The sequence below is a fragment of the Cupressus sempervirens genome, chromosome 5 (assembly GCF_028749045.1).
Source record: "Cupressus sempervirens isolate cs-2001-9-10 chromosome 5, ASM2874904v1, whole genome shotgun sequence".
NCBI lineage: Eukaryota > Viridiplantae > Streptophyta > Pinopsida > Cupressales > Cupressaceae > Cupressus > Cupressus sempervirens.
The window spans coordinates 819,324,253-819,348,772 of record NC_143122.1 but is presented as its reverse complement, the minus strand read 5'-3'; the positions used below and the strand labels follow the sequence as shown (position 1 = coordinate 819,348,772).

The window sequence follows — 24,520 nt, the reverse complement described above, 5'->3', positions numbered from 1 at the left end:
TCTAAGCAAGAACAGTGTGCCAAATATATACAGGGTAACCTTCTACACAAAAACAATAAAACCTCTTACAATGAGAAAAGCAAGCTAACTTAAAACATTTTAAAGTGGAAACATGGCTCTGGAAAGTGAAAAGGCAAGGTGTAGCTTCTCTAAAACCATTCTCACAATCCAGTACAATAAAACTACCAGATGAAAATAGTTTCTACACAGCATAATGAAATAAAAGAAAATGCTAATATTCTCCAAAGGATAAGTATCAAAGTGAAAGTAGCTTATCAGTAATGTTTTGCAGAAATTTACCATCTTCAATATCACTTGACCTGCTGCTCACTAAAATGTTCAAAAACACACTAGCCTTATGAAACATAATACTAGATCCTTGGTTACAAAACCTAAATCTTAACTTGGGTTATGTTCAGTAGTATTTCCCAGCAAAACGAGATGATGCCAGTGATCCTGGTTGCTGTATAGGCTCACCAGTAAAAGGATCAAACTTGTATGGCTGACCTGTGAAAGGATCAAACTTAACAGGTCGCTTGTCCGTGCCATTTACTTCTGGCAAGCTGGTCCCAAAACTAACACCTGTACCGGTCGGATTTCTATAAGATGACAGACCATATGTGTCATCTAACCCAGTTGAAAACCTTTCCAGAATCGGATCAGCTTTCAGTAATGGAGATACTTGAGAATGCCCAAGCAGTGATGCAGTGGTGCCATAAGGATCGCGCCTGCAAATAAAAGTAAAATTAGCGATATGATAAAAATGCATAATAAATTTACAAATAAAGCTGAAATAGTAGAGGGGATTTAAAATTTTCTAATCACAAGGACAAGCCCAAATAACAAAAAAATGGCACATTATTTTTTTTTGTGAACATTAACCAAGGACATTTATAATGCCAAAGCAAATTAAAAACAAGCTCCATAATTAAAAGTAGAGTCAAAATATAATATTTGTAAGGTGCTGCAGATTTTCAGAGTTCGTACGTTCTGTAGTCCTAAATGCAATGGAGTTGACATCAAAAACAGCAAGCTACAAGGTGGTAATCGCCAGACATCAGAGTTAAACTCAAATAGCCCATAGTGACCAAAATATTGCCTTTAGGTTCAGTAGTGAGTTATAACTGAATTCACATACAGCAGCAACCAAGAGATGTACACTGCAGATGTAGGGATAGGATAAAACATTTTTAAAATAAGGTACAAGAGTATATGACTAAGGGCGTGTGACCATGTTTTCATTAAGAGGTGTAAAAGCTATCAAATAGCCACAAAAGTATAGATAGCTGCCATTTCATATATTTCAAAGTAATGAAGAATAACACTCAGACAATAGCTTTCAATAAGACTCACCGAATCAGAGATGACCCTGGAAGTGGGTAAGATGCAACAAGAGGATCAATCAAAGATGAATGAGATGATCCAGGGACCCCTAGTAAACCTGCCTCTCTGGTGGGTAGCTCTGAACTTCGTGCTTGTTGTAAAAGAGGAAATCTAGAATTTCGCTCCTGCCCCGCCTGACATAGACAAACCAAAATAAGCAAAGAATGTATTGATCCATGACCTCTTCATAAAAAAGTGCGAGGTAAATAAATCTCCTCTTTCAATAAATGAGTGTTCTTGTAAATAAATTTCACTTCCAGAGGGGAGAGTTCTCCATGTCAGTAAGCGAACACAAAAGAAATAGTAATCTATCTATATCAAATTTGTGTCACACTCTTTGTTAAACATTCATGGAATTTACCTTAGTTACCGATTCGGGATACGAATCCGATTCGGGCACGTGAATCGGATCCGTGGATTCGTGATTTTTTTTTTTCCCGATTAGGATTCGTGGAGGATTCGTGAATATATATATATATATATATATATATATTACTGATCTTGCCCAAGCCCCAACTAGTAACAGATATATATATATATATATATATATATAGATATATTTATTTATTTATTTATTTATTTCTCTCATTTATTAGTATATATAATGCATAAAAAGGTCATTTTAGCACTAGAAAGCCAAAAAATATATTTAAAAAAGTCATATTAAATAATTTAGACTCACTTGAACCTGTCAATCCTTGAGGATTCACGCTGGATCCTTGAGGATCCGTGTCTGGATTCATGCAGATCCGGGCAGGATTCTTGTTTTACACAGTGGATTCGTCAGGATTCATGGCCCACGAATGCGGACGAATCCACTGTGTAAAACAAGGATCCTGCCCGGATCTGCACGAATCCAGGCACGAATCCGGATCCGGCCTCTAGGGCACGAATCCGGTAACTAAGGAATTTACTAATCATCAATATGTCATTATCATTGTGAAAAACAGATGGTGAAATCTCCATTTTTCTATGAATTGGATTCCCAGGGGGTAGCACGGAGAAGAAAAAATATTTGTTATTCGACTTACCATAGTAATGAGGCCTGCAAGGTAAGCACGCTTGTCTCTCCCATCTGCAAAGTTTGCTGATGCAAACTGGACAGTGAAAATGTACATTTAGTAAATGAATTAATGAGACAAGACACAAAAGGAATTCAAACCCAACTTGAAAGTAAAGGTGACAAATAAAATAGGTTGACCTGTTCGAGGATAGATACTGCTGTACTTTCTGGAAGAGGCCTCAGCGTTTCAAGGCATGCAAGGTCAATCTGGATAACATAAGCATAAATATCCCCATTAAGCCAAAAAAAAATTACAAGCATAACACATTTAATAAACACCAAGAAAGATCATATATATAATATATATCAATCAAAGAAATCTGTTCTGTTTCCAAATAAGGTGCCCTTGGATAAGGTGTTAGTACAAAGATGAAGAAAATAGTACAATAGAATAAACCAATTCCATGTGCAAAATGCTTAGAAAAAACATGAACTCTTCAGTTTAGTTTAACATTATATTTGCTACATAAAAAAACATTTAAATTGTATTTACATTGCTTTAGCATTCCTTGAAACAATTATTTTACTTCAATTTCTAAAGTTCATTAATTTAGATCTAATTTTTATATGAGATTCTAAATTTTTTATCATAATCATAAAATATAAATCTTTTGTACTGATTCCTGAAATATATGTTTTAACTGGACTAATAATTCTTAATGGATGCTGATAATTAAAAAATTGTTAATTACAAGATTTAGATTAATCTTTTAAAATAATATATTTATTATTAATCCGTGCCTTATCTCTAAGGCAGGAAACTAATGTTTTTGTTTGACCCCCCAACCTATTTTTTTTTCCCTAGCATGCATCATTTGTCTAAAGTTTTTAGACAATATTTTTTAATTCATTTATCACAATACACTTTTTCTGATTGGTGGAGGACTATTTTCCTAGGCCTAATTACTATTTTTCGAATTGAAAAATATAGAATATACTAGAGAGGATAAGTATGTAGTTAATGAATTTGTCAGACTTCATTTAATATCTTGTACAACTTTAGCAAATTGTCCAAAAGAAACTGGAAAAAATTAAAGCCACTTTGAAATTTTTTTTTGGGGCTATGAGACATTAACATGTGCAGCCAGCCGTTACTTATTCCGGTTCTTCTCTGACTAGGAACACACACTATTTTTTTCAAATTCGAAGTGCTCTGCCATTAAATTTTCTATTTAATATTGGACTTGCGGCCGTTATTAAATGCTGCGAAAAGATTGTTGTTTGAAGAGTGTGGAGATTGATCGAGTTTTGTACAGAACTTTCCGGCCCGTAACTTTTCTGCTTTTTTCAGTGTTACCCCGGCACGGGGGTGTGGGGGAACATTGGGACGAGTCTCGATTGCGGGAAAAAAAAGGCCTCAATTTGGAGACGATAGGGGGGACGGCAGGGGTGTGGAAGGGGGGGGAAGGAGGGGGAAGTGGTTGCATAATATATAATATATATGACAGAAAATGCTAATTATGAAATGATACTTCACTATATTATATAACATACCAAATATAGTTGAATAGAGAAAATTAAAATGTGATTCACAAACCATAAGTTCAAACTTGAAACTTCATAACCATTACCAATGACCATTTAACAAATTAACTTAGTTCAAGATGCAAGATTCAAAATTCATTGTTCAAATATGAATATCATATATGATATATCATAAAGATGCTCATGATGACAATGAGCCGAGTAGCATGAAACAGTGAAATGAAATAATTTATCGTAGCCATATCAAAGTGAGTACAATCAACAAAATGACAAAATGTCAATAATGAGAATGGAATCATCCCAACTGCTCTCTAAGCATGCATAAAAAACAAACTAAAAAAATAATTTTTTTTTAAAAACTATTTGGGCCATTCAGCCAGCTGCACCCCCGCACCAGAGCACCCGCGAACCACCCGGGTGCTCGACTGGTGCGGCCAAGGTGCGAGTGACGCACCCACACCAGGTACGTACGCGCACCAAGTGCTTCAGGTTTTTGACCCAAGTGCGCGCACCCAGGTTACACTGGTTTTTTTGGTTGACATGTTTCATTACAAAAATTTAATGATGATGGACCAGTCGTCTCTTTGGAGAATGAATCAATATACAAATGCCCTTTAAAAGCTAAAAAAGAATATGGAGGATTATTGTGAACTACTATGCAATACTTAAGGCTCCCAAGTATGTCTATTGTAGTCAAATGGATTAAATGAAGAAAGATGAAAGGTAAATGTTATAAATCTTTGAAGGAAGATTTGTTTTTTTATGCTTCTATCCAAGTAATATTAATACTAAAAATCTTCCATGAAATTAACAATCTGAGTGTACATGACCAACATATTATATTGATAAACTTACTAGTTAGTACATATAATTTTTTCAGTTCCATTGATCTATCAAAACAGACAAGCATCCAATTTTTATTTGAATTCTGCAGGGACTGAAACTCGTCATCATTACCCAGTAATTGTACATGAAAGCAGACCATTTGTTTAATTGAAAAAGTAAGCATAAGTTTAATTGAAAAAACAATGTACATGCAACACTTAACCAAAAAACTTGAATAATGTACAGAGATTAGTAGTTGGCATGTGTAACAACTGGCAAAAAAAAAACATGCAGTGGATGATAGTAGATCAACGTGGGGAATGATTTCCCAAAAGATTCCCATACCAGTTGCCATCATGTAATTGAAATTAGAAGCAAATTGACTGGGCATCTAAATGAGGTCATTTAGAATGTTTAGTTTTCATCTCTTAGTCTATTGTGCCTACTAGCAGCCCTCTAAAACCAAAAAAGGCAAATGCGGAGAACAACAATGTTTGTTAATCGTGAAATAGTAGCAATTGGAGCTTGTAACCCCATTGTCTGTATCAGATTTTGGTACCAAGAAGGTTCTAATTATGGCCACAATTCTTAATTTTCATGCCATGTACTTGAGAACTGTTGTATGCAAAATAGAAAATTCACTACTGGCCTTGTGAAACACAAATTGTTTTCTTAATCTTGTGTATAATGCTGTTAAAAATAATGCTTTAATTATTTAAGAGGTAAAAATCATACATTTATCATCTGCTACATTTCATGAGACAACATGAACTAAAAAAATAGGAGTCAGATTTATAAATCATGTACCATCTCAGTAATGTCCCAAGCCTGCGGACATTTCTTTTGTCGGACCAGAGGATTTTTCAGATAATCACATACAAAAATTAGAGATTGCCATTAGAAAATAGTCTTGAGCTTGTTTTTGGTCTGAGAGGCCAAATTGCCAAATTGACATTTATCTCAACAATAAGAGCATATGGCATCTGGATAAGCTTCGACACAGGAGTCTGACAATGTTCCTACAATTTGCTTACAACGCCCCGAGCACATCTGTATTGATTGTTATTCTGACCCCATTTGTTTGGCAAACAAATTCTATGCAACTTGGAATGCACAGAATTCACATAATACATTCTTTTTAATATAACAATGAAGCGCCTGAATATTAATATTGAGCAAAAATCTAAATACTAGGTGGAACTGTTGAGATTGTCAGTTCATTTATTTTGTGTCAAAAGTTTAAACTGCAATTATGGATTGGGAGCCGCCCTTGTCTGGTCGTATTTTGGAGGACCAGCTGGGGCCTAGTCACAGAATTCGGCGAACTTCAAGAATGAAGTTCGGAATTTGCTGAATTTGGGACATTCCCAAAATATGCGTCTAAAATTGCTAAAAATTCGTAGCAAAAAAATGGAATGATTTTTTTTGCTCTAAAAATTTAGAAATTACCCTATCTGTGATCTACAATCGTTCATAGGGTTTTTGGACCAATTTTTTTCTATAAGTGGTTGCTCTCGATGCCCATAAACGACAGAAGCCAGTGGTTCTGCAATTTGTGTGCAATCTGAGTGTGCTGGAGAGGCAAATCTGCAACCTGGGTATGCTGCAGAGACGAAGCTTCCATCTGAAGAAGTGAAAAGAGGTGAATCTGCAACGCTCTGCAACTTAGTCATTTGCCCACATCCAAGTTCACCATCGAGATTTGTTGCTCAGGAAAAAGTTTAGGCAGAAAAAATTTAGGTTAAATATGGATGTTGTAATTTTTGACATTTGCTTTTGACTATAGAAAAATCACAGGAGGTGTTTTTGATTTTTAGTTTTTATTTTTAGTTTTATTGAATCTATAACTTTAACTTTAGGAAATGGTTATCTAATATCATTAAAAAGTTAAATTTCTTATTACGAGACTATTCTAAATGTGGTAATTGGTAATTGTTTTAATCACAATTTCTCTTACAATAATTTGTAATGGTACTTGTTTTTTCATATAATAGTTTATAATGGTTATCTAATATTTGTTTTTAAAAAATTATAATTTAAAATATTGAAATATTCTTAATTTTTTAATATCATAGTTCTTTTATTTTAAAATATTAGAGCTTACAATGAATTAGATATACAGTAATATTTTTATTTTGTTTTGCTTTATTATGTTCAATTAAATTTTAATAAATAAAAAAATTGCACTTTATTATGTTTTATAAATGTATATTTCAAATAATGTAATTATAGAAGTGTAATATGACACTGGATTATTTTACATCGATATATTTTTACTTTTTTGGTCGGTAATAGGATTGATTTTATTAATAATATAGAAATGATTACATCATAGTTTCAAGGTCCTTTCTACTTTCTTGTGGACCATCTTTACAAAAAAATTAAGACCTATACAATCTAACAAAAAAGGACCTCTTATTAGGCCATTTACATCATTTACATATATACAAAAACAGACATCATCTTTCGACATACGCATACCCTCGACTTTCCATCCGAAATCAAAAAATCATTCTGCGCCAATCATTTGTTTTTTCCATTGTCTGGGCTCCGCCAAAAAGAAACTGCAGCAAACCAAAACTGCCTCTCTGCATGGGTGTATTACATGGCATTCTGCTTCTCAAAAACTTCTGTTTCTACCATCAGCTGCGTTCTTCACTGCTCTTATCGATCCCAACATGATTTCATCTGCATATCATTACTACTTCAAAATTTGAGCACACATTCTCCATGTCATGCTTGACATTTCCTCCTTGCTGAGCATTTGCCTTTTGAAAAATTTTGTGGCAGCATCATCCTTCTTTTCTCCTCATTAAAGTCCAGAATTGCACATTTGAGTGCCTGCCAAGCATGGCGGCACTCATTCGTGGACTTCTTGGTCGATTTGTCCTCTTGGCTAGTTCACAAATGGGAGAATCCCCTTTTCGACACCCTCCTCTTCAGTCACATATCCTTCACTAAAATCAAAAGCCCAACCTAGGTGAGCCCATTCCAGTAGGGCATCCATGTTCGAGATTAATGCTTCCTCAAACAGCTCTCTCATCACCCATCCTACCACTTGTTCATGCTCCCCAATCTACAGTCCCCAAGCCATTATCATGGCTGCTATGTCGACCTGCAACTTCCACCGATGTTTGGCCTCCTGAAAAAACGGCCCAAGCGTATCTTGCACAGCTTTAATTACCTCCTCTGATGATTTTACATTGATATATTTTAATTATATTTTAATTTATTGAATTATTTTGTTTTAAAGTTGAAAATAATTAATATTTTTTCATTCAAATAATGTTTAGTTAATGTTTTAACTTTTAGATATAATATATTATGTTGTTTTTAATTTTGCAGATTGTAATATGGCTCCCAATAAATCAACTTCGGAGGCGTGGAAGTATGTGACTCGTAATGGTGCTAATAAAGCTCAGTGTAACTTGTGTCCAAAAGTTATTACTTGAAGTTTAACAAGGGTCATGGATCACTTGCTTGGTATTTCGATGGGTAAAGGTGAAGGTGTTACTGCATGTCCAAGTGTGACCCAAGGGCTCAGAGCTATTTTAGAGAGAGCATTCATCTTCTATTGCTGAAAAGATGAAGAAGGCACAAAAGAAACAAAGAATTGAAGATCATGTATGTAGATTCACATCTACTATACCTTCACCTTTATGTCTACCTCAAGTTGTAATGGCATCAAAAGAGAGTGGAACATTGAACGGCTTTTGAAAACCACATGAGAAACAACAAGTGGATGATTTACTAGCTGATTTATTCTATACAAGTGCAATTTCATTCAATGTAGCTAGAAATCTACACTTTCGTGCTACATTTCAAAAGGTTGCAGAGTTTGGCAAAGGGTACATACCTCCCACTTCTGAGGCTTTGAGAACAACTCTCTTAGAGAGGTCAAAGAGTGATTGGGAAATTCTCTGTGGTTAAAGCCTCTTGGAAGGCAACAAGTTGCACTATATTGAGTGATGGATGGTTGAATATGTGTCAAAGGTAGTTGATCAATGGTTTAGTGGCTTGTCCTGAAGGGGTTGTCTTCTTGAAGGTTACTTGACACTATGAATCATAAAAAAACTGAATATATATTTCAAATATTAGAGGAAGCAGTTCTTGAAGTAGGGGTTGACAATGTGGTTCAAGTGGTTACTAATAGTGCAGCAAATTGTGTGAAAGTTGGAACGCTGACTGTAGAGAAGTACCCACAAATTTATTGGAGTCCATGTGTAGCTCATTGTTTGGATTTGTTGCTTCATGACTCGGCAAAATTCCCTTCGATACATGAAGCAATTCATAGAGGAAGAGTAGTCGTGAATTTCATACAAAATCATCGTCTCACGTTGAGTCTTTATAAGCAACATGCATCTAGGGAGTTTTGGAGGCCTTGTGATACAAGATTTGCTTCATTTTATATCACTTTGAAAAGAGTGGTTGAAGAGAAACCAGCTTTGAGATTTGTAATTTGTTCCAATGGGTGGAAAAATTCTACACTCTAAAAGTGCTAAGGGGAAGATCATAGAGCAAATTGTTTTAAATACCAGCTTTTGGGAAAGTGGGACAAATGTCTTAAATATATGCGAGCCAATTGTTGATGTGCTTTGTTTGGTTGATGGTGACACTCCTTGCATTGGAATGCTTTATGAAAGCATGGATCGCTGCAAGGAAGCTATTCAGAAGGCACTAAATAATGTGGAAGCAAAGTACACGGAGATATGGGAGACTATTGATTCTAGATGGAGAATGATGTACGCTCCTTTACATGCAGCAGCTTGCTATTTGGAGCCTAAACTATTTCGCATTGATAGACAAGGTGATGTTGAAATTATGACAGGGTTTTATGAAGCCATTAGTAGATTTGAACATGATCCACCAATTGCATCTCTAATTAGAGAACAATGTTGGAAATATAGGAAAGCGGAAGGGATGTTTGGAATAGGAGTAGAAAAATATGATGACACAAGATGAGGTACCTGGTTAAAGAGGGTGGATGAGCTATTAAATGTGTCATCGGTGATGAAATTCTTTACCCAATTTAAATTTATCATTATTTAAGTTTCTTATTATTTAAGTCATAAAAATATAAAAGTAATTTTGAAATATAATAAAAGATGATAAACATATTTAAACTCAATGTCATTATGAAGCACTTTGATACAAAAATTTTAATTTTCTTATAGAATTTCATAACTTGACATTTTTTTGTTTAAAAAATAATAATTTCTATGTGAGTTTAATTTAGTATGTGAATTTGCATCTAAACATTGAATTTGGCTATACCTAAAATTCAAAAAAGTATATAATATTTGTATAAAATTTATTCAGCCATTACATCATGCCAATGATCCACGATCAAAGATAGTTGCTTATACAAATTGCAGTTTAAACAGAAAAATAAGAAAAATATTCCTGCGTCCCTTGCAACAACTGCGCTAAACTCATCAAGATGATTTATGTTTTGAACACACACTCTACTAGCTATAACCCCCTCCACGATCCCAAAAGCAAGGGACTCAAGCTTGAAAAAAGCTCTTGTTATTATATATGTATATAAAACTCGTAATTTTTTAGGGTGATTTTTTTATGTATATACTTTCAAAATACCAAATTAATATTAATATTAATATTTAGACATGTAAATGGTTGTCAAATTTAAGTAAAAATAACAATTTTTGAAAGACTAACTGCACATAGAATGAGTGATGAAAATATATCCAAGTTACTGCTTCAGGTCAATGTATTGTGCACTCATTTGGGATCAACCCAAGTACCTTCTAAATTGCTTAATCGGGTGCATAGCCTGAATATTTCTTACTCGGAGGAGATCTTGATTGATTTATTCTTATTCTGGTCAATGCATGTTCTTGCTTTATTCGATCTCATTCTATCCTGAATTAGGTCCTTGCAAGTATCAAGATTCACTGATTTCTTTCTTTAATTCTGAAATCGTCTGTGAAGTTTGATGCTTCTTGGATGGATTGCTTAATCGGCTGCATGGCCTAAATATTTCTTACTCAGAGGAGATCTTCTTGATTGATTTAATCTTATTCTGGTCAATGCCTGTTCTTGCTTTATTCAATCTCATTCTATCCTGAATTAGGTCCTTGCAAGTATCAAGATTCACTGATTTCTTTCTTTAAATCTGAAATCGTCTGTGAAGTTTGACGCTTCTTGGATGGATTGCTTACTCTCTTCACAGTTCAATGCCCCTTGGATGATGCCTTTTCTTCCTCTTACATACCCCTCAATCTTGGTGGAGAGTTCAATGCCCCTTGGATTGATATCTATACCCTGTGCCTCTTTATTTATTTAATTGTCTTAACTTGGTTGTTAATTGTTAATTACTTTCTATATCATTGCCATCTTAAAATCGTTGTTTTATATTGTACTATCTTTTATTAATTCACAAAATGTATCTTTTCCCTTATTTCACAAAATGTGAGTTATCTCAACTGATGATTGGAAATTGAGAGGTTTGTAATTTTAAATTTATCTTTATTTCCCTAACACTAGTAAATGTTAGAAATCAATTTGGATTGACCCAATGTTTGCACAATAGCCTAGATCAACCATAATTAGAAATCTCATAATGATAGAAATATGTTTACAATAATCATCATCACTTAACACAGGGCACACACAAAAACACAAAATATACATAAAATCATGAAGCATAAACATAAAGACACGTATTTTTAGATGACTTCTCTTAAAAAGAACACATAATTTATTTTAACCTTGGTTTCAGGGAGGAAGCATGATAGGTCCCCCTGTAGCCGCACCCACACCAAGCCCACGAGCAGACACTTGCCCTCTTGGGCCCCTCTAAGTCAATAGTCCATCATCCTAGCTTCGGGAGAGGAGATCACTATGAGGGGCCTAACCCAACCTTAATGCTCCCAAGAGCAAAGAAGGGTGCCTAACCCCACCTTGCTGCTCATAAGTTTAGAGCCAGCACAAGGACATAACCCCTTGCTTCTCATAATCCATCTAGCACCAAGAAGTGGGCTAACCCAATCTTGCTGCTCATAAGCCATTTAGAACCAGGAAGAGGGGCTAACCCCATATTGCAACTCAAAAGCTATTCAGGGCCAAAAAGCAGATCTAATGCCATCTTGCTGCTCATAAGCCTTTTAAAGCCAAGAAGACGGCCTAACCCAATATTGCTAACTCATAATCCATTAGAGCTAGAAAAAGGGACCAACTCCATCTTGCTACTCATAAACTAATTTGAGCCAAGAAGGGATGTCTAAGCCCATATTTCAAGTTCGAGTAGAACATATTTAATACATGTGACAGGACTAAAATTGGGACCATATATTTTATATTTTTTTGAATTTTTTCCTTAACATGGACTAAATTTGTCCAAATTCCTAATGCATGTAATTGGTAAGATGATTATGAAGTGATTATCCTTGTTAGAGAACTATGTTTTAAAAGATACATAGAAACCAATGAATATGTCAAAAGAATTCAAAATTTCATCAAGGACTATCTCACTTACATCATAACGTGTGGCTAGACCCTGGCGAAAGATTCGAAGTAAACAATCTGTAACAGATGCAGGCAATGAAAGAACAGCTAATTCGTATGGATCTGCCACAGTCTGAACACATTGAATCATGCATAATGACATTAAATTAGCTGTGAAGTAAACATAGAAATATCAAATAACAACGACTCGTGAATCCATAAGCTTGACTTCAAGAGGATAGATAAATTGCTAACTGTTATCAAAATATTTACCGTAGCAGCATACTAACCTCTAAAGAGGGCTTGGTGTCCAGTCGGGGAACTTTCGTATGGAGATTAAAGTAATCTAGTGTGTGTCCTGCAACATCCAATGATGGCTTACCCTTTACAGCGAGCTTATTATTTGCAACATTTTGAGTATCTTCACGATTTCGTTTCTTAGCCTTCTCCGCTGGCTTTGCAACCGTTACCTAATTGAGAAAATCAACAATGCAGTAAGTATCTCCCAAACAACGGTTGAACAGCCACATAACTATATCAGTGAATGAAGCTAATGAGAATTCTAATGGACTTTATAATCTATATTTTGATATCAGGTGAACACTACAAACATAGGAGCTTTAAAATAGAAACAAAACTATCATGTACAAACAATAAAAGTGATGTTCAATGGAAGGGTGCACAAGAACAAAATTATTTGAATGGCACTTTTAAGAATAACCTGTATCTTGAACTTTGGACCTTTATCAGGACCATCAATAGTTTTGCCATCAAGTTCTTTGATTGCTTTATCAAGGTCCTGTTACAAAACAGATGATACCCATTCAGCAACGAACTGCAAAATATGCACCATACACACTCAACAAAGAACCCAAGCATAACAAACATTATAGAATGTGAAAAAATAAGTCAAAAGAATACATCAGACCTCAAATGCGTTCAACAAATGTTGTAATTTTATATCAATCAAACTGTGGCATCAAAAAAGAACAAAGCATACTTATGACAAATTATTGTTGCGACATCTGATTTTATACTTACTGCACGTGTCAAGAAGTGAACAAAGCCAACAGGCACATTACTCTTTCTGGATATAGCAACTCTTTCTAACTGCAGCCACACACAAATATCTCAAAAACCAACTGAGAAAATTGACTATTGTCAAATTTTCATTTTATAATAAAGAATGAAGAAAAAACTATACCTTCCCAAAAGGTTCAAACAGCTTTCTTAAAAAGTCTTCATTAGCATTGTTTGGAAGATTGCTGACAAAAGCAATTTTAACCTGCAATTCAAAAACCAAATCATATCAAGTCAGAAACACATGATAGCTGATACAGAATTGTTTATCTCAATCATGTATGAAAAGCATATAACCCAATATGAGACCTTGAAACACATAACGCAACGCAAAAAGCATTTACCTTTGCCAATTCAGCAGGGTCTGCCTCTAGTTCACTTTCAGCCCAATCCACTATAGGATGCCACTTGCCTCCAAGCTGAAAGTCTTGTTTGCTCCCAACTCGATGAGCACGAGCCGCAGCCTGTTATGGAATTTCCCAATGGACCAGATCAAAATGGGGGGAAGTTGGGATTGGACTTATGATTCTAAATTGAGAAGCCCTTGCTTTCTTGATTGTGAGAGAAAAATTTCAACCAAGATGAATGAGTTGAGATGAATTGAACACAAAGATGAGAACTTTTCTAGTGATATTGATATTTCAACAAGTTCAATATGTGCTGTTTCAGTTGTAGGATTGCACTTTGTCAAAGGAATTTGTACTTGAACTGCATCTACAAGAAAAATAAATAGAACTGAGACCTAGAAATATATGTTGCCACCAGATTGACCATGTCCCAACTTTCAGTCTCTAAAACAGTATGGCATGATGGAAAATTGATTGTAATCACCAGTCAAAAACAAATGAAACATACCCAAGCAATACACGTGCAGTACATAAAACTGAGGTTTCTACTATAACTACAGTCCGGCGCTGGAACTATGGTATTAAAAGTTGGCATACCCACTTAGAATTTAAGTATGCCCTAGACTGGACTAATGCAACAAGTTTTAGCATCTTCTTTCTTGATGGACAAAAATCAATGGCAACCAGTGTGCCAGTTGTAGCAACCATATAAGGAATTTGCAATTGAAATTTTTCACAAGAAAAACAATGAGATATAATTGCTCAAATTTTTGATGTAATTGGGTAGCAGAAAGACGTGACTTCGCACCAGTATTGTGGTATAAAAATTGGTAGATATCAACATGAAACATCCATTCAAATATGCCTTGAAGATAACAATAAATAAAGTGTGAAAAATGTATCCACTATAACTGTACTTACTTTTGATGTTAGAAAATGTGCAGGATCAGAGTCTGAGATCAAAAATACTTGAGCTTTCACAGATGTGATATATTGATAAATATTTTAACATATCATTTTTGAATGGGGAAAACTAGAGTGAGAATCACTTTCATTGAGAATGTATGTGCAACTAAATGATCAAAACACAATAGCAAGAACATGAATTGCAAGTACATACCAAAAAGAATCAGATTATATCAAGCTTCAGAATGAGTAGAGGGATTAATGTATTGAATTTGCTCAGCTGTTCCATATGGATGTATCAGACGTCAGGCTGGTATGGAAAAAGTATTCATGTGCGTGGGACACACTTCATAAGATTGCCTAGATATCCATCCATAAATAATGAACCATGACCATTAATGTATTAGATTTGTTCAACTGTCCAGGATAGATGTCAGGTTCAGGCTAGTACAGAAAAGAATTAATGTAGATGAAACACACTTCATAAGCATATCTAATGATTAGAAAAATGCCATGAATACAAGCACTTGTGCAGAAGAAAACAAATGCAAGGAGAATTGCTGCATGAATCAGACAATATAGAAAATGGCACGTACTAGCCATAATAGTTATGCCAACAGCTCCAAATCCTATTTTCAGAAGAAAAATACTGTTTACAAAAAGATAAAGCCGCATGGTCAGGAGAAGGTGTGACTGAGGACATGGTCCATGTGAGATGCTGTCAATAGCCACCCAGCCAAAAGGGAAAATAGTTGCTCAAATCAGTAATATACACAAGATCCATAAACAATGCATAAGAGTAATTTCCAAATTTGCAATAAAAAGCATGCCCTGTTTGTTCAACATTCTTCAGTAGGATCTTTCATGTGACAATGCATTTCCAGTTAATTTCAAAATCTAAGAAAAACATCAAATTCCCTACATTTAGAAGGTAGTCTTCATTAGACTCTTAATCAGCAGCTTCTGTGATGTTACTCGTTTTAGAACCAGAAAAATTGGTTAAGGATCCAGGCTATTTCTTACCCCATGTGAAGAAAAGCGAACAAAAGCAAATCCTCTGTTGTTTTTCTTCTTGTCCTTTTCAGTTGTGCTTAAAGGCATGGCAAGGTCTACAGATACAACATCCTGGAATGCCTGAGATTACATCCCAAAAGAAAAAACATCAATTAAAATTGGATGCAAACAAGCGAAAGGATTTAAAACTAAATAGATGAGTTTATGCAAATTACATACTTGACGAACCATAGAGTCCACTTCTTCAGGAAGCCAATCTGAAAAATGCAAAATGCAAAATACATTACCCCACAAACTAGGCACAACTTTTTCTGTTATGAATTATACATGAACACAAAAATGAAGAAAATACATTCTCATATTTATAACATTATTATCATGAGGGAACACCTGAAAGAGATGTCAAATTTTATAAAAGTGTGAGCAAATGCAAAACAATTTAGAATATAAAATATCTACAAGCAGAGCACATATTGTCAACCAGTTCCACAAAAAAAACCAGAAACATATATTACCCTTTCGAAGGTTTCCTATAAAGAGCATATCCCTGTCAGAGGAAGCAGCCACCCCTATCTTTTTGCCTTGGAACTACAATCATAAAATATAATTTAGAAGTTGCAGCTAGCACATCAAAACTCGTTATAATAAACCCAAGTAAAAATTGAAAAAAAACTTCACTCCATTTGTTCAAGCCATAAAACAAGTCAACAAGCAGAAGTTGAAGCAAGTTCAAATAAACACTCACTATAATTTTGTCTTTTTCCTTTTGAGCTTTTAATGCAGCTTCTTTAGTGGAAAATCGCACAAAACAATACCCCTGATATATTCCGATCATTTCAAGACAAGCTATTAGTTATATTATATTTGGCAAACAATAACAGAATCAGATTGCTTACCATGATTACTTACATCCCCACTTTGTGAATGATAATTTCATTAAATTCATCTACAAAATATCATAATTAGAAGATGTAAAGGAAAGAATAAGCAAGTGACCAACCTTAAAACCTCCATTCTGGTCTTTCATCATCCTAGTCTCTACAATCTCCCCACAAGAAGAAAACAACTGAATAGAAGACATCACAAATCCAAATGTCAATGAATATGTTTTCAGATTTTAATTGAAGAAATTAATAAAAAGGAAAGAAGATTCATATTAAATATATTCAAGCTTATGCCTATGTGCTACACTATTCATGCATTGCCTTCAAATCTCATTATAGTCCTGATTTATTAGAATCATGACCTTAACTTGTTGTAATATATTCTCCTGTTAATTGAATCACAGCACCTCAATCTCCTGTTAATTGTATCAGAGCACCTCAAGGAGGAGGAATCTCAACTGATCCCCTCATCCAAGAGGGCTTCCAAAAACAAGATCACATATTTCTGTAAGAGAAAACTCAATATAGATGTAGCTAGTTACACCTTCCACAATTGTTTAAGTAACTTTATGAGTGCAGGAGCTACTCACCCTGATTGCGTAACCAACAATGAAACAGAAGTCCTTGCTATTATTGAAGAGCTTAACTTCATTTGATCCATTCAAATTTAAAATAACAAACTCACAGTTCACAGAGCTTTCTCAAGGTAACTCAAACCATCATTACTGCAATAATAATAACACATACACCAGCTAGAAGCCAAACAATCAACTAGAGAATGCCAGAAGATTAGTAGCAGCATTCATCACTATCACATTAACATTTTCTCATTAATAACGGAGAATGATAATGAAGAATTTTAAAGAATTGGAAGTGGTAGTCAAGAAAGATGCTCTTGTACTCTAGTTCACTCCTTTGAAATACTAGTAGTCAACAACGGGCAGTACTAATCCATATTTTTATTTCCTTCCCACTTCTCTCTCAAAGATGTAACACCCCACTCAAGAACGCAAGAGAAAAAACCTAACATGATTCAATGTTTACTGAACTATTTTTATTTTATTTTATGATTAATTATTTTCAAAGAAAAATTTTTAAAAATTTAAAAATTTAATTATTTATCTATATATATATATAATTTAATAAATACTATTTTCTTATAAGAGGGTTTTTAATATCAATTACTTTTAAAACTCTTAGTAGGATATAACTTTTTATATATTTATTTATGAAGTGGAGTACAAATTAATAAATATATAATTGGATTTAGTGATATTTTAAGGTGGAGTTCACTACATAATCATGTAGTTATGAATATTTAATATTATGAGAGAAATTGTAGATAACTTAATTAAAATTATAATTTAAGTTTGAGTTGTCTCGAGTTGCATCATGAAAAAGTAAATATTAATATTGGATTTAAATAAAAGTCAAATTAAATATTTTAGTAATGAAATTGATATTAATTTTTTAATCTAATTATATGCATTTATGTTATTAATTAAATCTTTCATGATTTAAGTTTATTTAAATTAATAACATGATAATATTGCATGATATTTTATATGCACAAAGAGATTTGACATTAAAATACTTACTGATTTAAATAAGTATATTAGCATAACAATTTTATATTAACATGTATATTCTTACTTTACTTTTAAGCACATCTTTATGGCTCAAACTAAACAAGAACAAAAGATGGGATTAAATCATATGGCTAAAAACTATGTGTGTTTAACATAGTAATTAAAATACTTTCCTCCCGCATGCCTTGAGATAAATTAAAAAGATAAGTTCAATATTTTTTTCCTCATCTATGCCTTGAGTGCTTGTATAGGCTAAGGATGAGAATGGGATGATACCTTGGGACGTATGACTAGTTTCCTCATCTTCACAAGAGAGTATTCAAGTTCCGCAAAGAGTTACTAGGGGATCAGGGTCCTAAGAGACTGTCAATGTAACCTTAGAGTTGGCTCATGTGATGACACTCCATAATATGTACCCTCAGTCTCTTTCATGATTTCTTTATATTTGCCTCCAGTGGTGTACATGTTGGATATTACTTTTGATGGTGTATTTATTGTGAGTTATTATTTATTGATTGGATGTCAATTATCGTTGACAGTTAACTTTTATTAATGAATGCCAGTTATTCATTGGTGGTGTTTTTATTGTTGGAGGACATTGATTTGGAGGTGGTTGTATCTTTTTGGTTTTGGTATTTGATTTGTACTTGGTATCTGTTGTTGATTTTGGTATGTGATGTTGGTTTGGATGAGTGCCTTTTCGACTTTGGTTATTTTTCCTTATTGCTTCTGCATTGTTACTTTAATATTGTTTAAAAAAAAAAATTTAATAGTTTCTCTTGGGTTCCCTTAGCGGGGTTACCCACAGTCCCATATGATATTAGAGCCCTAAATGCTAAATTTGAACCTCTGTCATGTGCTTCTAAGGTTTGCATGTTGGTATGTGATGTTGGTTTGGATGAGTGCCTTTTCGACTTTGGTTTTTTTTTCTTATTGCTTCCGCATTGTTACTTTGATGTTGTTAAACTTTTTTTTAAATAGTTTCTCTTGGGTTCCCTTAATAGGGCTACCCATAGTCCCATATGATATAAGAGCCCTAAATGCTAAATTTGAACTTCTGTCATGTGCTTCTAGGGTTTGCATGCAACAGTACTTAGCTGGACCCAGATAAAAATGGTAGATACCATTTATTCTGAAAAAACAAGTATCATTTGCAGTATTTTTAATTGGACTAATACTGATTATTGGAACCTCTAGAATATCTGACATACTTATGAATTTTAACACCTCTACAATATCTAACGAAACTTATCAAAAATGGGCATTTGTCCTATTAATGTTGTAGCTTCAGTCGGATTGAATTGATCTAAAGATAATCCTTCTACGATTATTAGCTAAACATTATTGCAAGTGGTTAATCATAAATTAGACAAACTCAAATATATTGATTTATTTATTTATTTATTTATTTAATGTATATATATACATATAGTTTAATGGTGATTAACTTGCAATTTACCATAGAGACGTGTCTCCCCTACTCATATTTATCTATCATTCAAATCTGTACTTGGGACACAAAGAAATAATGGTAGTATTATTACGTTTGCAGCGATCATATACCTTAACATGTCCAAGGAAACAAGCAAATCTAATCTACTGATGCAGCTTGTTTTATCTCCACCTTAAAAGCAGAAAATCCAAATAAATATTTGTGTGGTTGGCCAATGTACCTCACCCAAGAGGCATTCAGTTCAAATTAATGAGGATTTCTGAATGTGGAAGAAAATTTTATGTAGTTATGGGAACCAAGCTTCCCATGGCTGATAATAAGGCGCTTCATTTCCACATCTGAGAAATTATAAGGTTTTGAAGGATAATTTTATTCCTTTCTAAGATTTTAATTATGCCATATGAATAGTAGCAAACAAAGGAGGCAACTACATACTGGTCAATGATCTCAATATGTCAGAATCCTTGATTCCTTCTGGACTGTTATCAATGAACAATGAAGGAAACAAAAGGAAAGGATGCATATCCAGCACCCTTTTGGTAAAATGTCTTCTCTATACTTATTGTATCTAATCTGGAAAAGATTCTTACAGCTCATTCCTGCAACTTGCTGGTCTCAAACCCCTACTTGGGTTAAGTTGATGTCCTGTCCTGGAAAGTCCATTATGTGCTAACAACTGTTGCCTGAATAAAATAAGCATAGAAAGGTTTTTCTCCGTGAGTTTAAACTTTTAAAGGTGACAAATGTGTTCTGGAATTCCAGGACCCCCTACCCTGCAAACATACAAAAAGTGCCCGAGGAAGAGGATGAGGAAGCTTCCGATGAAGAAGCAGTGACAGCAGAGCTGGATTGCAAACATAGGTAGTTCTGACAAATGCTTGAGAATTACATGCAGTTAACATGGAAGCAGAGGTGGTAGCAGGGGCCATCATGGGCAGAGGATCAGTAAGCCCATACAGCACAAAAGCTATTTTTTTATCTGGACAGTTTGAAACCTTACCCTAGTTGTACCTAGTTTCCCCTTGATTTATTTGATGGATTTTTCTTGCATGATTGTGTGTAAGGTTTTGGACTGCATTCATGTTTTAACAGAGTTTTGTTTCAATTAAAACCTATCTACTCAGATCTGGACACAAGGAAGAAATGCCCTCCCTTGGGAAGCAATATAATTGAATATTCTAAAATCGACCATCAAGGCTTCTAACGCCCCCTCACAAAAGACAATCCATCTACCACAAGAAACAAAACTAATAGAAAAAATATAAAAAATTGCAAACATTCGAAAGGGCAATTTGTGGAAGCCAATACGGCATCAAGAAGAATAGGAAATTATATTGGAAACCAAAACAAAAAAAAATGGATGCCATTAATTCTACACTAAATTAACAAATGAAATAAGCTTAAAGTTTCCACACTTCCCTCTAATTCATCATTGTCAATATATAAAAGCCAATTAAAACACAAGACAAAAACAAGTTATGTGACAGTCAACTCTCTCATCCCTTGAAGAAAATTATATGGTGGGTGACATTTATAATGCCATATTAAATCAGACCTAATAAATAGGAGCAAGTCAAATCACTCGAGTACAGAAAGGCATTCAAAACTTTACCACAAAAAACAAGCTGATCAACTACCCCCTATCCAATGGAAACTTCATTTGAAATAATAGGAATCGTTTACTTGTATAGCAGAACAATTCAGACATTTTCAGCTAACAAAACAAAGGCTTAAACAATCTAATGTTTTCATCATCCGTAATATATCAAGCCTCATGACCCGTTAATGGGCTTGGTAGGGATAATCCTAATCTAAAAAGGGATAAGATGTTTTGGACACAACCAAAGGAAGGATGGCTTAAAATAAACTTTGATGGTGTTACCAAGGGTAATCCAGGAGTATCTGGGTGTGGTTGTGTAGCGAGAGATCATAAAGGCAACATTCTTGCTTTTGTGGCCAAGAGACTGAGTGATAGCACAAATAAGGTGGCAGAGTGTGTCGTGGCAAATGAGGCTCTAGTATTAGGGGCTTAATTGGATATCCAAAGAATCCATATTGAAGGGGACTCTGAGATTATCGCTAATGGTATAAAGAAAGGGAAGCTGGAAGCATGTCATCTTGACAAATACATTCAGCAGATTAGAGGCATGTTAATGTTGTTTGAAGGCTTTAAGGTTTCCCATGTTTACAGAGAAGCAAACAAGGTGGTGGATAAGCTGGCCAATATGGGTGCAAATGCAGCTTTGGAGATGCAAAATGAAATATTCGAAGACCTTACACTTCTTGAATCAGATTAAAAAGAGGAAGAAACAATGAAGAGGCCAAATCAAAAAAATAAGGTGTTCTTGTTTATCATTTTGGAAGTACATATTTCATCATGATTCCATCCCCCCGATGGGATTCATAAAATTACGATTCTTGAGATCACATTTTCTAGCACATGTAAGAGAATGAAAAAATTTATTGACACCCCCACAAGAACTTGCTTCAGAGTGTTCGAAGCAAGTGAATTTGAGGAGAAAAAACAGGGTACTCCACAGAGTTTTTACAAGGAAGCCAAAAATGGAGGCAAATTTTGCGCTCGGATTTGAGAATCAAAGTCAAACTTATGAAGGGAAAATTACAGTCTGGCAGGCGAAGAATATCTTCATGTTCGATGATCAAGAATTCTTGGAGGGCATACAGCAAATGTACGGAGTAGAGTGCTTAGACTCTTACTGGAAGCAACACTCTAATCTAGATGTGGCTTCACTTTTCGTGGCGTTGGCACTGGTGGTGGGTGATTCCAAGGAGGAAGTTTGCAAGGTTGTGGCAGCTTGTGTCAACCCGCAATGGCTGTAGGGGTTGGAAGAAATAGTGCAATGCGTTGTGTTGAGCGTGGGATTGGAGATGGGACAAGAGTCGTGGCATTTGATTGGGGCTAGGGAAACTTCTTTACAACCCTTGGTCGTCTAGCCTTCTGCAAGCCCAAAAGGGGTGCATGCCCCATAGGTAGAGAAAGGATGGCAAAAAATAGTGGATTTCCTTGAGGTGAAGATTTAGGTGTCGGCTAAGGATAGGTGTGGTTTCATGAAGGCTACACCACACAATTTTAGCTCCAAGACAGCCCCTACGACATCAAATAGTGAAGAAGAACCAAAAGGGAGGGGGAGAATCCACAGTGCAAGGCATGTGGGTGGACATTTCCTTGACAAAAGAGGCAAGAGCAAGCAACAACAAGCGTCACCAAGTTGCCACTCCGCAAGGGAAGCCAAGGCCGAGGTCCATGCAAGATGATTGATCCACTCCAACCTTCACATGGGAGGAGGTGGCTCGATGGTTCAAAGATTAGCTACAAGTGGTTGATGAAGGAGGACGGTGTTAGTTCCTTGGGCACCAGAATGTTACTTTTTGGTGGTTTAGTTGGTTTGGGCTTTTGGTACTTATGGTAGGGTGTTTATGCCCGATTTTTTGTTCTTATTGTATGTTCAAACACTTATGTATTGCTAGGGGGTTGGGTAGATACAAGTGTATAAGGATTTTGGCCAAATTATGCACATGGCAATATATTGTAAATCCTCTTTTTTAAAATCAATACAAAACTGTAATGTTACCTATCAAAAATTTATATATCAAGCCCCATAGAATTAGATATCTCAAAGCACAACTTATGTCCAAATTCACAATTTAAATTCAAACATATGAGGCTGCAACATCAAGAATTAAAGACAAATCTCAATTAACATTAGGAGAAACCAAGAACGGAAACAGGAGTAAATATACATTTTTCATACGAGACTTATGAGAGTTAAATAAAAATAAAAAGTAACAGTAATTGGTAACATTTCTAAAGCAAAAAAAATAGATAGGCAATGGCACAGATGGAACTCGAGAAGGAGAAAACACTTATGACTAAATACAGAGATATATTGGAATAGGGAGAAAACTATTGGAGACCAAAATCACAAGAGGAATAGCTACATGGAGTTGAACACAATTCTCTCATAACACATCAAAAATGAGATAAATTCAAAACAAAATAACACAAATTGCCACAAATAATCCCAACCAGATACAAAAAGTCGTAGAATTCTTCCGAAATCTACTTGAAGGACAAGGTGAAGTAGACAAACTCCGCAATAAATTTACCCAAAACATCCAATAGCATATGATATCAAATTTCTCATTGATCCAATCACATTAGAGGAAGCTAAATAAACTACACTTGTTTGCATTTGAAAAAAGCTCCTGCACCCCACGATTTCCCAACCCTTCTCTTCTAAATCTGCTAGGGCATTATGGGGAAAGATATATAGCATTCACTGGAAGAATCTAGGAGAAAGACAAGTATGCTTGAGGACATAAATACAACAAATATAGCAATTATCCTCAACAAATCAGAAGTGAAAACATATGCAAAATTCAGACCCATTTCACTATGTAACACCAATAATAAAAACATCTCAAAAGTAATGGCAGGCAGACTCAAAATCATCTTACCTGGAATAATATCAGAGCATAAAGCAGCTTCGTACAAAGAAGAAACATTACATATGCAGTCCATGAAGTTGTTCATTCAAACCAAAAGGCAAACATAAAAGATGTGATTCTCGAATTGGACATCAACACAGCATACAACAAGGTAATGTGGCTCTCTGATGCAAATTGTGAGAAACTTTGGTTTTTGTAATGATAGCATAACCTAAATTTCAGCCGCATATCCATCCCTAGATATTCAATAATTATAAATGGAACCCCACATGGTTCTTTTCAAGGAGCAAAAGCTTTAAGACAAGAGGATCTATCACCTCAAATCATTTTTATTATTATTATGGCAGAGGCACGTAGTAGCAAAATTCATAGGCAAAAAGAATTAAGACTCTAGGACGAAGGTAGGATAATTCACAATTTCCGACACTTCACACAAAATGTTTGTTGATGACACCCCTTCTACATGTATCCACCACTATCACAAAAGCAAATAGAATCAAACAAGTTCTAATGACTAAACAGAAATATTAGGACAAGAAAAATGAAAGCAAATC

General features: G+C 34.8%; 1 protein-coding gene across 1 annotated transcript in view; it reads right to left on the bottom strand.

The window, feature by feature from the left end:
• Positions 1-215: 215 nt before the first annotated feature.
• LOC149558416 (uncharacterized) overlaps positions 216-24,520 on the bottom strand; it is a 30,310-nt gene continuing 6,005 nt past the window's right edge. The window contains exons 4-18 of the mRNA XM_089832658.1: positions 16,571-16,636; positions 16,316-16,387; positions 16,086-16,158; positions 15,790-15,827; positions 15,580-15,690; positions 13,648-13,767; positions 13,428-13,508; positions 13,265-13,333; positions 12,945-13,022; positions 12,514-12,693; positions 12,255-12,356; positions 2,585-2,653; positions 2,415-2,480; positions 1,354-1,517; positions 216-728 (exon numbers count right to left, since the gene is read on the bottom strand). Of these exons, the coding sequence (XP_089688784.1) occupies positions 416-728; positions 1,354-1,517; positions 2,415-2,480; positions 2,585-2,653; positions 12,255-12,356; positions 12,514-12,693; positions 12,945-13,022; positions 13,265-13,333; positions 13,428-13,508; positions 13,648-13,767; positions 15,580-15,690; positions 15,790-15,827; positions 16,086-16,158; positions 16,316-16,387; positions 16,571-16,636 (1,602 nt within the window). The 3' untranslated portion in view covers positions 216-415. The remainder of the gene's footprint in view (positions 729-1,353; positions 1,518-2,414; positions 2,481-2,584; positions 2,654-12,254; positions 12,357-12,513; positions 12,694-12,944; positions 13,023-13,264; positions 13,334-13,427; positions 13,509-13,647; positions 13,768-15,579; positions 15,691-15,789; positions 15,828-16,085; positions 16,159-16,315; positions 16,388-16,570; positions 16,637-24,520) is intronic.